The following is a 16,338-nucleotide window of genomic DNA, read 5'->3' on the forward strand; positions in this document are numbered from 1 at the left end:
GCCAAAGTCTAGACATCTGTCTTGCTTTGTTTTGCCTTGAGCTTTCCAGGATAAAAGGAAGATGTAAGGACCATTTTAAATGATGCCTCTTAAGAGAGATATTCTATTAAAATTAACAGATGGTTTCCACTATGAATTACTAAGATTTCATTTATTTTGATATTTTAATATGGCTTTTAGAGGAGAGCTGTGCCATCTCAGTTCTCCAGGAATCATTAATATTAAATGCTAATGCATTAGAGGTAAGAAGAGAGCTATTGTTAAAACAGCTGGCCTTCTTATTGTTATTAGTTTAGAATTGTTAGGTTGACTTATCTTTGCCTCAAAAAAAGTATAATTGGATTTGTATCCGTTGAATTTGGAGAATGGTTTTTAGCATGTAGAAGTCTGGTGATTCCTGCCTCTAATTTGGCATTGTCTTTTTTCTTCTTACAGTGTTTTAACGGGGCACAACCATTATGTAATGTGTGCTCAGTTTCACCCCTCAGAAGACCTGGTTGTATCAGCCAGCCTCGACCAGACTGTGCGTGTTTGGGATATTTCTGGTGAGCTGCTCAAGTTCAGAGGAAAACCTAATCATGTCGTGTGCAAAACTGCAATTTCTTAAAACAGTGAGGGTAGTTGGCTTAGAACAGGAAAATTTAGAATATTCTTTCCTCAAATAATAGCATCTTTGTTTCTGAGTATATTAAATCTGTTTTCATGGTTCTTCATGTTAGAGGTATTTCCTAAGGAAAGTGTTTGCTCTAGGAAATTTAATTTGAAGAAAGTTGCACTTTTTTGTTAGATCAGTTTTAGTAAAATCTATATATCATTGGCAATAGCTCATTAAGAATCAAGCTTTACACAAATTTTAAAAAAAAAACCTTTGGCAAAAACAAAGTTGGGAAATAAATTATTACAGGGAAACAGAACTCTTGAATCCTATGGCCTCATTTAGAAATAGGAAAATCTTTTATATTTCTTCTAGTGGAAGGATCATGGGGAGGTGGAACAGGAGGTGGTACATCCAGAATACCTTTTAATGTTACAACAGACTTCCAAGACCAGAAATTAATTTATAGATTTTGGGTAATTGGGATAGTCTCTCCTTTCACAGTTTATATATCTTAATTTTTTATAGTATTTAAATGTTTAGTACTTTATGGGTCCAATAAGTTGCTAACCAGAAAATGTTTCTCCCATTTTGATACAACATTTATTATCCTTTTACAACATGTCATTTTTGGTTTAGAAACTGTGATTAGTTTTCCACCATTAACTCAAAAGCATGTAAAGTAAAATAAGCAGAGAAAGAGAGAGAGAGAGAGAGAGAGACATTGCACGCCCCCAACTGGGGGTTGAGCCCACATGTGCCTTAGAAAGAATGAGAGAGAGAGAAAGAGAGAGAGAGAGAGACAGACAGACAGAAACAGACATTGCATGCCCCCAACTGGGGGTTGAGCCCACATGTGCCTTGACCAGAAATCAAACCTGTGACCTTTTTTTTTTTTTTTTTTTTTTTTTTAATACGATTTTAGTTTTTCCCTTTGGTTTTTGTGTTGTTTTGTTTGTTTGTTTGTTTGTTTTTTGTTTTGTTTTTTAAATATATTTTATTGATTTTTTTAAAGAGAGGAAGAGAGAGAAATAGAGAGTTAGAAACATCGATGAGAGAGAATCATCGATCAGCTGCCTCTTGCACACCCCCTACTGGGGATGTGCCCGCAACCCAGATACATGTCCTTGACCGGAATCGAACCCGGGACCTTTCAGTCCGCAGACCGACGCTCTACCACTGAGCCAAACCGGTTTCGGCTGAACCTGTGACCTCTTAATGCATAATTCAACCACTGAGCCTCACTGGCTGTGCAGCCTACCTTTTTTAGCAGTTATTTTAGCCTGAGTTCCAGTAAGTCTAAACATGGGAAGAGGAATTAGCTTTCAGGTCTGTTAGGGACTGGAGCTAATATTTCCAGAAGAGAAAACATTAGTTCTGAGTCATAAAATGAATACCCTAACATCTAGAGAACTATTTAAAATTCTAATTTTTCTGAGTGTCTGAAAGGGGATACTCTGAGCGAGGTAAGCAATAAGCAAACAGATCTTTAAAGGAAAACTTGTCTTCTTGATACCTCTCCCATGAGAATTGTGCCCCATGGTGCTTAGATTAACCTGAATCTTTTGTGTTAGCCTGTAAATATTTACAATATAGGGATAGATTTAGAAGAGAGATTGCTTTTTATCTTCAGCATCCTAGTAAATTGAAATATCTTATTGTGCTTAGTCCTTTGCATATCAAGCCCTTGCAAATGCGTAATCTTTGCAATGACTACTAACGTATTAATTTGCTGCAGCTTCTGTCCTCATCCAACTCTCTCTTCTTACTACTTCCTCTGGTCCCCTCTGGGAGGTGTGCATCAAACTGGTCCATTCTGACAGTGTCCTCTCCTCCCTCTGGATTTGAGTAGCTGCTGTAGAAATTTTCCATCTGTCCAGTCCCCATGCCTTGTCGAAGGCTCAAATATTTCCTTTCTAAGCATCTTTTCACTGCCTGTATACATTCATATGTCTGAATATACCCTTTCCTTTTCCTGAACCATCACAAGCAAGTGCAACAAAGGCTTCCGTTCTGTAATACAGCCTTTCCTTTTCATGTGTTTGTTGAAGCTTATTGGAGGTGAAGATCTTCACAGCCATCTGTTTTTATATCTTTCTTGGAATCTGTTTCATACTCCAGACTCAGAAAAAGCTGGCAGATCCCCTTAAAGGGACAAGTGAAATAAGTGAAAGGAGGCGCCTCTGTGATGAGGTATTTATGAAGCTTTGGGAGAGTGCTGCTTTTTTTCTTTTTAAGCATTGGCTTGCTTTCTCCTTTCCTGTTGGCTGAATGCTCTTCTTGGACAGGAGACAAGATAATTAAAACTGCCGTGTCCTTTTAAGCACTTGTTGCTCCAATGCTGATGTTTACATGCCACTGTAATAGAAGAGAGATTCTGATTCTGATACAATGAAGATAAGTATTGTCATTGGACTTAAATGTTTATATTTTCCTACAAGTGTCAAAATTTAGGCTTAAAACTATTTAGATTTTATTTTCAGTGATAGCTTTTATTTTCCCCTCTATGTTAGAGATTTGGTTTTTATTCTACAAATGCCAGGTAGTTCCATTTTTCTCTTTGCCTCCCCAAATACTTTAAAAGATATGATTTGAGTTCCAATTCTATTATTTCATTTATAAACTGAGTATTAGTCACATAACATATGTTAGAGTGCTTTGAAAACCACAAAGTTCTTTTCAACTGTAAGATGGTAATACTGTTATAATTTTTATTTTGACTATAATGCAAATAGTTAGCTTTTAAAGATAAGTGTAGTTTTGCCATGAATGTGGATCTTATACAAATATGACTTTTTCTTGTTAATACTTTATTTTTCAATTATAGTGATGTACAATATTATATTTGTTTCAGTCACTAGACATTTATAAAGCTAAGTGATTACCCCAATAAATCTAGTACCCATCTGACACCATACAATATTATTAACTATATTCCCTGTGCTTTATATACCCATGACTATTCTGTAACTACCAATTTGTACTGCTTAATCCCTTTACTTTTTGCACCCATCCCCACAACCTCCCTCCCATGTGGCAACCCTGAAAATGTTCTCTTTCTATGATTGTGTTTCTGTTCTGATTATTAGTTTGTCTTTTAGAGTTGACATTTAAGTGAAATCACATGGCATTTCCTCTTTTTCTCTCTGACTTATTTCATTTAGCACAATATCTTCTAAGTCCATCATGTTGCAGATGGCATAATTTTATTCCTTTTTTATGGCTGCAAGTAAGATTCTTTTTATCCTGGTGTCTTTTTTCCGTTGTTTCAAATTATGGGCTGTAATTCCTCTCAATGAAACTAGCCTCCAAATGTTTTAATGGCAAAGTACACGTATTCAGATCTATCACCAGTCTTTTAAGCAAGAGCTTAATGGGACATGACAGTTTGAATTATTTTGTCCTTTGCCCAAGAGGCAAGTAGAAGACATGAGTACACTTTTTGCATAGTTTATAGTTTATAGTCTCTTCCACCAAATAGCTGTTTTACATTTAATAGGTGTAGTTTCCTAAACTCCTTTGGAACTTCCTGTAAGTTTCCTAAAAGCTTCCAGTTTGGGAAACACTGATCTGTAGCCATCCCAAGTGGCTCTTCTTTGAAAACTCTTTGAGATGATAGAAGAAAAGTTGCTATAGTTTTCATAAAGTTGAAAATGGAAAAGTAGAAATGGAATATTTACCTCTTGAGGCCTCATTTCAAGTAGACAATTCTTTTTTAAAAAATATATTTTTATTCTTTTTTCTTTTTTTATTGTTTAAAATATTACAAATAGTAGTACATATGTCTCCTTTTTCCCCCCTCATTGACCTTCCCCCAGCCTCCCCTACCCCCTGTCACATGCCCTCACCCCATTCCACCAGTATCTTGCGTCCATTGGTTATGCTTATATGCATGCATACAAGTCCTTTGGTTGATCTCTTAACCTCCCCAGCCTTCCCACTGTAATTTGACAGTCTGTTTGATGCTTCTCTGCTGCTGTATCTATCTTTTTGTTCATCAGGTTATAATGTTTTTTATTATCCATAACCAAGTAGACAATTCTTGAGTTGAAGTTTGTTGAAGAAGTTAGCTGTGGTAGAAGTTTGGATTGTCCTCTGAGAAGAAATCCCAGTGTGTCTGTTCCACTAGTGTTAAAGGAGCAAAAGAGAAGACAGTGAATGTACTTCAACATTTTGAACGTTTTTAGAAAGAGATTGGAGCTCTTGAGTATCTCTTCTTCAGTCTCTAAATTTCTTCCTTCCTTTTTGTTAATGTTAGTCTACACTGCCTTTCTGTGCTTCTGTTACTGGGCTCTTTTTGGTAACATTATAGTATTTACATATTTCATCCCACTCCTTATCCCTTAATAGGTCTGAGGAAAAAAAACTTATCCCCTGGCGCAGTGGAGCCGGATGTAAGAGGACTTACTGGCGTTGATCTGTTTGGAACTACGGATGCAGTGGTGAAGCATGTACTGGAGGTATTTCTCTTTACAGCCATCGCTGGGTATGGGCTCTTTCCCACGGAAACAGTGACAGTGTCATTCATGTGTTCATTCCTTCAACAAAGGTTTATACAAAGTTTATTAAGTATTGAGCACTGTTTTGAGACACTGGAAGTAGAATAGTAGGTGATCCATCAGAAGTGAAGCTTACATGCCACATAAGGGAGAATTATGTTACCTTAAAAAAAATCAGTGCAAAGAGGGAGGGAGCTGTCTTAGGCTCCTTTACCATCCCAAAGCAGAGCCTGTTCTCTTGAAAGAGAGGACAGAATGGTGGTGGTGTGGAGGTAGATTTAATTAGAGTTATTGAGATCCAGGAATTTTGCCGAAATAAGATTTAAAAATGGAAATGTAGAAAAACTAAGCAGTTTTCCATAGTCCATGTGTATTTAGTAAATAGATTTGAACTTGGATCTGTCTGATTCCAAAACACACCAACTTTTCACCACACTGTATCTCTCAAAAATGCTGCTATTTTGAAACTGCCTTATTTACGATTTTGTCACAATTCAGAGTACAACTATATATATAGGATATAATATATCTGAAAATCAGCAGCACTTGCCCAGCCATCTTGGCTCAGTGGTCAAGCATCAGCTTATGAAACAGGAGGTCACGGTTTGATTCCCCGTCAGGACATATGCCCGAATTGTGAGCTCAATCCCCAGTAGGGGGCATGCAGGAGGGAGCCGATCAATAATTCTCTCTCATCATTGATGTTTCTATCTCTCTCTCCCTCTTCCTTCCTCACTGAAATCAATAAAATATTTAAAAAATATATATATAAGTAGCACTTAAACTTAGTGATCTGAAGATAGTTTTTAAATATGTTTTTATTGATTTTTTATTTTTAGAGAGAGGAAGGGTAAGGAATAGAGAGAGAGAGAAACATCATCAATTGGCTGCCTCCTGCAAGCTGCCTACTGGGGATCAACCTCTTAACCCAGGCATGTACCCTGACCAGGAATTGAACCAGTGACCTCTTGGTTCATGGGTTGACGCTTAACCATGAGCCACACCAGCTGGGCTGAAAACTTTCTTATACTCTGAAAACTTATTGACCCCAAATCATCTTTGTTAATGTAAGTTATAGATGTCAATTTTTACCATATTTGAAATTAAAACCAAGCACTTATAAAATACGTAAGTACACATTCCATTAGCCATCAAAGCTATGGCATCATATGCCTGTAGCTCTGGAAGATTAAACTTAAGATAGAATACAAATGAAAAGGCAAATAATATCTTAGTTTTATAATGAAAATAGTTTTGATCTTGCAGATTTCCTAAAAGAATCTTGATTATTATCCAATTTTCCAACTATACTTGGAGAATTTTTTCATCTACATATATATAAAAGCCTAAGTGACTAGCCAACCGGCCAGTAACTATGACACACACTGACCACCAAGGAGTGCACGCTAAACACAGGAACTGCCAATCTACAGTGACTTGGCAGCTGAGGTTCTTGGGTGACTCAAGAGGAGGGAGCCCGATTCCAGGCTGCATCACCCGAGAACTGCCCTCTCAAAATCCGGGACCCCTCAGGGGATGTCAGAGAACCAGTTTCAGTCCAATCCCTGCAGGCAGGCCGAGGGACCCCATCGGTGCATGAATTCATGCACCGGGCCTCTAGTTAAATTATAAAATTGGTCTTTATTCTTGAGATGCTATAAATTAGTTGAAATTTATAAATAGATAATAAAACAAGGCAGTATATCACAAATGAAAATGAAGCTGAATATGGGAATAGAAGAATTCCCATTAGAATTTGGGGATAATATTGGATAGATTGACATAGTAATAGTCCCTTTAGTCTTTTCATATGAAGAATAAAAATCAGAGAAACTAATCAACATGGTTCATTAGTTTGCTTTGAGTAATGGGCATAAAGCTGTTTTAGAAGAACCACTCTTTCCTCATTTTTTCCACAGGGTCATGATCGTGGAGTGAACTGGGCCGCCTTCCACCCCACTATGCCCCTTATTGTATCTGGGGCAGATGACCGACAGGTGAAGATCTGGCGCATGAATGGTTAGTGAACGGTGATGGTATTACCATGATTAAAAAATTGATTGCTGCCGAAACTGGTTTGCTCAGTGGATAGAGCGTCAGCCTGCGGACTGAAAGGTCCCAGGTTCGATTCTGGGCAAGGGCATGTACCTTGGTTGTGGGCACATCCCCAGTGGGGGGTGTGCAAGAGGCAGCTGATCGATGATTTTCTCTCATCGATGTTTCTAACTCTCTATCCCTCTCTCTTCATCTCTGTAAAAAATAAATAATATATATATATTTTTAAAATTTGATTGCTGGCCAGGCCTGTGTGGCTCAGTGTTTGAGTTTGACGCATGAACTGCAAGGTCGTGGTTCAGTTCCCAGTCTGGGCACATGCCCGGGTTGTGGACTTGATCCCCAGTTAGGCAGCTGATTGATGTTTCTCTCTCATCGATGTTTCTCTCTCTCAATCCCTTTACTTTCCTCTCTCTGAAATAAATAAAAATATATTTTTTAAATTGATTGCTGGCCAGCAAGGTGATGTAGCCAGGTCTTCTGGACTTAGAGACCCATTTTCTTACCTTAAATGGTTATGCTAATCCCAGGAGAATAAAAACTTCCTCATTCCCTGTTTTTTTTTTTTGTGATGGCATCCTGATTTTGAGGTGTATGAACACAGTGAGACATTCAACAAATGTTTATTTTTAAATTAAATGTATTGGTCTGACGTTGGTTAATAAGATTATATAGGTTTCAAGTGTAGATTTCTGTGATACATGATTTGTATATTGGCATTGTGTGCCTACCACCCATAGTCACATCATCTTCCATCACCTTACCCTTTACTACCCCTTTCATCTGGTAACACCTGTGTCTGAGTGTTCCAGTTTTATATCCCCCATTTTTCAAGGCTCTGAAGATACAATGGTGACTAAAGCAGATAAAACTCCTGCCATACAGAGCTTATATTTATTTTCTAATGACAGCTAGTGACAAGTAAAACAGGGTAAGGGAATAAATAATAATGGAGAATATGTACTATAACTGATAGGAGGGTCAAAATATAAGAACAAATAAATATGTAAAGATTCAGCCAAGCCAGTGTGCTCAGTGGTTGAGCATCAGTCTATGAACCAAGAGGTCATGGGTTCAATTCCCAGTCAGGGCACATACCCAGGTTGCAGGCTTGATCCTCAGTAGGGGTGTGCCAGAGGCAGCCAAATAATGACTCTCTCATCATTGATGTTTGTACCACTCTTTCCCTCCCACTTCCTCTCTAAAATCAATTAAAATATATTAAAAAAAAAAAAAAAAAAAAGATTCAGAGCTTAAACGAAGAAAATTGCCCTATTATAAAGAAGTTGCGAATTTTACATTTTGTAGTACTAGTGTACGTTAGCATGTTATTAGAGTATCTCATAATTCCAAACCCCAAGTGACCTTTTTTTATTTCAGAATCAAAGGCATGGGAGGTTGATACCTGCCGGGGCCATTACAACAATGTGTCTTGTGCCGTCTTCCATCCTCGCCAAGAATTGATCCTTAGTAATTCTGAGGACAAGAGTATCCGGGTCTGGGACATGTCTAAACGGTAAGGGGATTGTGACATAGTGGTACCAAACTAAGGGGAAGCCCCTTTCTCTTACCCTCTCTCTTTTTAAAAGTTAAATTAGAATACTTATGTTTGTTTTTCATTGTCTTCAGCATATAGCATATAAAGAGGTCTGATCATACACAGTCATACCTTGGAGATGTGAGGTCAGTTCCAGACTGCTGCAGTCAAGTAAATATGGCAATACAACAAGAAACAAATTTTTTTTTATTTCCCAGTGCATATAAAAGTTATATTGACCATTAACTGAGCCTGTTGGTAAGATGGCATCAATAGACTTGCTCGATGCTGGGTTGCTACAAACCTTCAGTTTGTTAAAAACAGTATTTGCAAAGCACAATACAGTGAAGCTTGATAAAACTAGGTATTCCTTGGAGCCCCTGGGACACAACCAAATGTGATGGGCGCCAGGACAGATGTCTCAAATTCCTTCTTTATCATGTTAATTGTTCCTACACTCACCTAAGTATGTGTCCATCATTTACTTTTTATCCAATCCCAGGGGTTTCCCACTGCTTTGCTTTATCTCACATCCTTAATCCATCACCAATGAATTTCATGTAACCCACCTATGTCCCTCATTTGATTGCAATGTATAAATAGAAATGTAACCCCGCCATTCTCCGGGGCATTATCTCAATTTATTGAGGTTCTGCTTCCCGGCATATGTCGACAATTTGGCTCAAATAAACTCACTAAAATTCTTTAAAAAAAAAAAAAAAAAGCAAACAAACAAAAACTAGGTATTCCTGTATTATGAAAATTTGAAGGGACCTAAAGATCAACCAACATTTAAAATTTTTCTATCAAATAGAAATCTCCCTGTGTATTTTTCTCTTAAATTTAAGTATGTACCTCTGTAGCTAGAAAAATAAGAAATATGAAGTGAAAGCAGTATAGTAGAAAATTGTGACAGAGAGAAATTGAAATATCAAAATAGTATGGTCAGTTTGAAGTTTCCTTCTTGTTTTTTTGTGGGTTTTTTTTTTTTTGTAAAATTTATCATGACTACCTTTATTTAGGATATTTAGTATACTGTTACTGATTTAAATTAGCATTTTGGCTTACCACTTAATACTCTAATATATGACTAGAGGCCTGACGCACAAAATTCGTGCAAGGGGCTCGGCCCTCACAGCAGCCCTGGCTGCCTTGCCGCCCCGCCCCCCTTCCTACTGGTCATTCTGCTCTCCAGTCTAATTAGCATATTAGCTCTTTATTATGTGGGACTAGAGGCCTGTTGCACAAATATTTGTGCAAGAATTGGCCTGCCTTCCCCTGGCTTCGCTCCCAGCTGCCCGGGAGCCTTCAAGTCCTCGCTCCCTGTGGAACACCGCTTCTGTAGCTCCCTCCGCCCCAACGCTTGTGCCTGAGTATGCAAATTTACATACCATCTTTGTTGGGTTAATTTGCATGCTCCTGATTGGCTGATGGGTGTCACAAATATATGGGAAATTTGCATATTTCTCTTTTATTAGTGTAGATGGACTAAAGATTCCTCGGAAATTAATATATTTCTTTGTGCATCTTTTATTTTCCTAGAACTGGGGTTCAGACCTTCCGTAGGGACCACGATCGTTTCTGGGTCCTAGCTGCCCACCCCAACCTTAACCTCTTTGCAGCAGGTAAGGGCCGCAATTTTTTTTTATTTTCTTGTTTTAGCTCAAAGTTTATAAGACTTGAGAGTGATTCTCCATTAACTTTGTCTCCAGTAAATGCATAGTAGGGTGACAGGAGAAGTAGAATTCTCAGCCATGTTGTTGAGGCTTTCTTCCTTTTTTCCTCCATACCTTCTTACAGTGTTCTCTCCATACTGAGAGCCATTTAACAGTAAAGCCCATTAGTTCCAGGAGACTTAGGAGTGTAATACTGGATGCATGGATTTCTTAACTGAGGACCTAGAAGCTGAGATTTACTCATTTAGCAAAAGTATGCTAGTGTCAGGCCCTAGTGTGGGTGCTGGTGGTATAGCATAAATGTCCCTTACTTAATGGAACTTTTATTTGCAGTGAAGAGAGATAGATCATAGCAATATATAGTGAAAAAAGCTTTGAGGAAAGGTAAGCAAAAGTAAGGGAGAAAAATGCCAAACCCGGTTTGGCTCAATGGATAGAGCGTTAGCTTGCAGACTGGGTGGTCCCAGGTTTGATTCCGGCCAAGTTCACGTACCTTGGTTGCGGGCACATCCATAGTGGGAGGTGTACAAGGAGGCGGCTGATTGATGTTTCTTTCTCATCAATGTTTCTGGCTCTCTATTCCTCTCCTTTCCTCTCTATAAAAAATCAATCAAATATATCTTTTTTTAAAAAGTTAACTTACTTTAAGAAAAAAATAAGTAAGGGAGAAAGAGAGGACTGAGTGTGGGGATTACCAAAGACCATGAATGTGAGGGATGCTGAGCCTGTTAGAAGAGCATGCCAATAGGGGCACAGCACAGTGAGTAAGGGCCTAAGTACAGGAGGTAAGACCACCAGACTGTGCATGTTACTCTGAAGGGAAAGCCATTGGAAGTGACACCATCTGGCTTATCATGGAGAGTAGCCTGTAGGGCAAAAGTTGAAGGTTTCTCTAAGAGATGGATGATGCCAGTAGGGAAAAAGCAAAAACATTTATCTATAATAGAAAAAAACCACAAAGGCTTTCAAAACTAGCGTCTGTTTGTTCAGCAAATATGTTTATGTTCTTATTAGAGGCCCAGTGCACGAAATTCATGCATGGGTAGGGTCCCGAGGCCTGGCCAGAGATCAGGGCCAATCTGTGAGGTGATCAGCAGGGTGATAGGGGGAGGAGGGAACCAATGGCACCCGTCTTGGCTGGTCTGGGGCCTGTGGGCTGGAGGCAGCTCCTTCGTTGAGTATCTGCCCCCTGGTGGTCAGTGCACGTCATAGCGACCGGTCTGTCCCCCATTTAGTCGAATTACATATTAGGCTTTTATTATATAGGATAGGATTATAAGCTAAGACTGGGGAGGATGGAAGTTATTGTAATTCCTCCCTTGAGGAAGCACTATGCATCATGGGGGTGGTAGACATACGTAATTACAGTGTAGGGTGAGTGCTGTATGGAGGTTTGCACAAAGTATTAAGAGAACACAAGAAGGCATGTCTAAGTGTAGCAGTGTGAGAAAGTACTGCAGGTCCTCAAATAAAAATAATATCATTTTGTTCAGCATTTTGTTACAATGTTAAGATGCTGTAGGAACTTAACTTTGTTTGTAGCAATTACCTTATGATAAAGTTGGTTATCATTATACATTGTTTTGCTTAAAGTTGTAAAACCCATCAAACATGTTAGGTAAGGATTTATGTATCAGGAAAGGATTCACAGAAATTTGTTTGAATAAAAAGTCCAAGAGTCATGATAATTTAGGCAAATAATAGATGCATTTAGACGTCTTAACTTGTTTTTAGTATACATATATAATCCTTAGCCTCGTGTTTCTCATTTCCAGCTTTCTTTCTTGCCTTCAGTTAATTATTTCCTCTCTTCTCTCTGTGCCCCAGGTCATGATGGTGGCATGATTGTGTTTAAACTAGAACGGGAGAGGCCAGCCTATGCTGTTCACGGCAATATGCTGCATTATGTCAAGGACCGGTTCTTACGTCAGTTGGATTTCAACAGCTCTAAAGATGTAGCTGTGATGCAGTTGCGGAGGTAAATCAGACTTGTTTCTTCACTTCAAACCGAACTCAGTCCTTTTAACAACATTTTGGATCTCCTCTCCAGACACAGATTGAACCCCCATTGGCTGAGACTGTTCAGTTTAAACCAAGACATGGTGGACAAGGAGATAGCCATTTGGGGGATGGGAGTTCCCCTGTTGAGAATGCTGGTGACCCTGTGGGCAGAAAATCATACTGCCACACTTTGCCAGCTCTCTTGCAAACCAGAGAAAGCTTCCTGGTAGAGAGTAGCCCAATTTGATGACAGACCTTGTTGCCTTTATTTGGCATATCTATAACTCTTTGCTTTCTAGCAAAATATGTGGAACTCTAAACCAGATGTATGTCTTTGGAAACTCTAACTCTGAATATACAGCTTCTGGGATGCCTGGCAAAAGGAACAGTGCTCTTTGGAAGCCAGCTGCATCATCACACTGAAACATTCATGGTGGCAAACGAGCTTGATAAGAACCCTCTAGCATGACTACAATAAAAAGACGGGTTTATATGAACAGGAGAAATTAACCAGAGACAAGTCGCACGTTACTCTGTGGTGTCCACTGCAGTTATGTGTTGGAATTTGTATCCAAGGCAAACCAATCCTATTTATTACAGTAGTACTAACCCTGCCTTCTGTTAAATAATTTGATTGGTAGTAGGGTGTACTTTTTTAAAATACTCTTTGCTCAAAGCTGGATAGGGAAGTCCCCAAACCTTAAGGGACGGAAGAAAATAGATGCACTATTTATTTACTTTTATTCCTGATTATAAAAGTGACAAGTATATGTGTAAAGATTAGATAAGTAAGAGGTGTAGGAATAATTCTTTCTTCCTTCTACTCTTATACCTCTTTCCTATTTTCTCTATGCATTTCTAGTGGTTCCAAGTTTCCAGTGTTCAATATGTCATACAATCCAGCAGAAAATGCCGTCCTACTGTGTACAGTAAGTAACCATTGAGTGCTCTTAGGGCCTCCCCATTTCCCATAGGCTCTTTCTTGTGCCACAGGATTCTAATGTATTCTTAGAAGTTATTTAATGGTCATTTTGAGAAAACTAATACAAAACAGAGGCTTAAACCAAGTAGGCTTCAGTTGTTGTAAACATGTTAAAGGTTTGTGAACTTACATCTTTCATAGGCTAACTAATACCTTCTAAACATATGGAGCATCTAAATGAATGACCCTAACCATTAAAAGTAATTTGAGGAATGTTTAAGGTTATACCTTAGGAAAAGAGAGGTGCTTATTTTGATCCTCCATTTTTGTGAAAATATTAGAGCTGACTTTGAGAGGAGTTCCTCTCAGGGCAGTTGCCTTCAGGGTCATCAAGTAGAATCATCTTAATTTCTTGCCATACAATTCAAAAAAGAAATGACATTCAAATTTTAGAACCCTGGTTGCCAAGTTAAAATAAATGAGACCTGTCTTTCCCAATATGACTTCTAGTGTCTAATCCAGTCCTTTTTCTTCTTCTTTTTTTTTTTTATTGATTTCAGAGAGGAAGGAAGAGGGAGAGAGAGATAGAAACATCGATGATGAGAGAGAATCATTGCTTAGTTGCCTCCTGCATGTCCCACACTGGGGATCAAGCACAAGCTCGTAACCCGGGCATGTGCCCTAACCGGGAATCAAACCGTCACCTCTTGGTTCATAGATCGCCACTCCACCACCTGAGCCATGCCTGCCAAGCTCCAGTTCTTTTTCAACATCTAACAGTCCCATATTTTCCTCCTGGCAATTTTCTTCAAATTTTTTTTTCCCTTCAAACACACTTTTAAGTTGATAAGTATACCTAGTTGGGGCACTGAAATATTGGGATTTTAGCCGAAACCGGTTTGGCTCAATGGATGGAGCGTCGGCTTGGGGACTGAAGGGTCCCAGGTTCGATTCCGGTCAAGGGCATGTACCTTGGTTACGGGCATACCCCCAGTAGGGGGTGTGCAAGAGGCAGCGGATCAATGACTCTCTCATCGATGTTTCTAACTCTCTCCCTTCCTCTCTGTACAAAATCAATAAAATATGTTAAAAAAAATTCTTTTAAATAAATAAATAAAATATTGGGATTTTAATCTGTTAATTTGTGGAATAGAGAGCAGTTCTTGTTTTCATTCAAGTAATATCTGCATCTTTGGAGGATAAAAGAAAAATGAGTGACAGGAATACTGAGTTATTTGGCAACAAGCCCTGTAAGTTTTAGCTACGGAGACATTCCAATGCCATCGGGGTTAAGGGTGGGAAAAGTATATAGTTTCTGTGTAGTTATACTGTTTTCTCTATCAGAATAAACTAATATCTTGGGTGCCTCTTACTAATAGTTTCATTTTCTCCTTCTACAGAGAGCTAGCAATTTAGAGAATAGTACCTATGACCTATACACCATCCCCAAGGATGCTGACTCTCAGAACCCTGATGGTATGTTTTCTCTTTATTCCCCAACTCTACTTCCAGCTCTCCCCTCCCACATCTTCCCTCCTCTTTGAAATTTTCACATTCCATCCTCGGGCTGTGGCCACATCACTCAGGGCTGTGGCAGGTGGCACTGACAATTGCATCACAGGCGACTATGGTGTGAAATATTCATGTTCCGTTTTCATTTTATTACTCCAACTAGATATATATATTTTATAATTTGGTTATTAGAAACTCTCCATATTCTCTTTCAGCACAGCGTGTTATCCTAGTTTATTGTCAGCTGATATGACTTTCACCCTGGTAATTTCATTTATTCTAAATGTGGTTCCAATCTTGCAATGTCTCATCCTGGGACTAGGGATTTATGCTCCCCATCCACATCCAGATCCGCTTTGCTTCCTTTCGCTTGTCAAAAAGATGAGGCTGCTAACAGCCCCACATTCCACCAGGGATCCCAGGATCCAGCTGAGACCCCTGCCTACCTCTTCCATCACCACCAGATCTTGTTGGTGTCCTTACTACTAGAACGTGCTGACAAAACATTGTCAGAATAGATCGGAGTCTTTCTAATGCTCCTGTCCGTGCACGTCCTCCAGTTGTTTTACAGGTCAGGTCTATTCCTCAGGTCCCCACTCTTCCTAGCATACTTTCATGATAGTTTAGACCCCATCAACAAATTCTGAGAAATACTTTTCTAGCTCTGTTCTTATTGTGGGTGCCACTGGGTCATTATCTCTTAAGTGTGGATATGGCAAGAAAAGAGAAAGCCTCTTCTATAAATTAATCAGTTAAGCCAATTTTTTACTGAATTTTGTGATTTGGTCCCTCTCTACTCACCCCTTGCTTCCCCCAACCCCCATGTGTTTACAGTGAATTGAGTTTAAGATGCCTTAGTTTTGTCTTGCCACTTTTATTTTCTCTTCTCCATCTTTTGAGGAAGATGATAATTAGTAAAGAAGTAAAGGTGCATTCCATAGGTAGCAGCGAGGAAGAAGAGCAAAAGCCTGGATAGTGAGGTTCCCTAGCTCCTGGAAAGTGAGAGCATTGGCGGTCATAAGAATTAGTTTTGTATAGAGCCTGTCCCATCACCCCACTTTGCCCCCCCTCCCCAGGTCCCAGAGATGTACAAAGCAAGACTGACCAGCACATTCTGTCCAGTTTTCTGCTGATACTAACAGATCCAAGAATATTGCTGCACACTCTTTAGTGTATCTTTCTTGAAGTTTTCCAGGGAGTGGAGTGCCCTGCAGAATTCTAATCAGCCAGTGAAATGTTTGGGAACTGAGGAACATTTTGTAACTTTCTTCAGAGTAATGAGAGTGATGGATGGACGTCTTTGGAGCAACAACTTGGTGCTAAATACTGCCCAGCATCGATTTTGTTGGAGTGCTCCGCCCCACCCTGCTCTATTAGGAGGTCTACATTTGCATGTTAAAAGCAGCAGAGCAGCTGCATCCTGGGGAGGAGGCTGTGTCTCTACTGCAGCTTGTTGAGATAGGAGAGCCTATGACACTGGCAGGCTGCTTGCAGTGTGCCAACAGCTTGGCCAGCGAGGCCCTGCTCATTAGCTTGATGGA

At 39.3% G+C, this 16,338-nt stretch overlaps 1 protein-coding gene across 1 annotated transcript in view; it reads left to right on the forward strand.

Moving 5' to 3' along the window:
- The window catches only part of COPA (COPI coat complex subunit alpha), a 42,450-nt gene that overhangs the window by 10,213 nt on the left and 15,899 nt on the right, over positions 1-16,338 (forward strand). The window contains exons 6-13 of the mRNA XM_084865833.1: positions 436-545; positions 4,946-5,055; positions 7,014-7,113; positions 8,530-8,665; positions 10,229-10,311; positions 12,190-12,340; positions 13,226-13,292; positions 14,686-14,761. Of these exons, the coding sequence (XP_084721959.1) occupies positions 436-545; positions 4,946-5,055; positions 7,014-7,113; positions 8,530-8,665; positions 10,229-10,311; positions 12,190-12,340; positions 13,226-13,292; positions 14,686-14,761 (833 nt within the window). The remainder of the gene's footprint in view (positions 1-435; positions 546-4,945; positions 5,056-7,013; positions 7,114-8,529; positions 8,666-10,228; positions 10,312-12,189; positions 12,341-13,225; positions 13,293-14,685; positions 14,762-16,338) is intronic.

This window comes from Pipistrellus hanaki (assembly GCF_964339955.1).
Source record: "Pipistrellus hanaki genome assembly, chromosome: 18".
Lineage (NCBI taxonomy): Eukaryota > Metazoa > Chordata > Mammalia > Chiroptera > Vespertilionidae > Pipistrellus > Pipistrellus hanaki.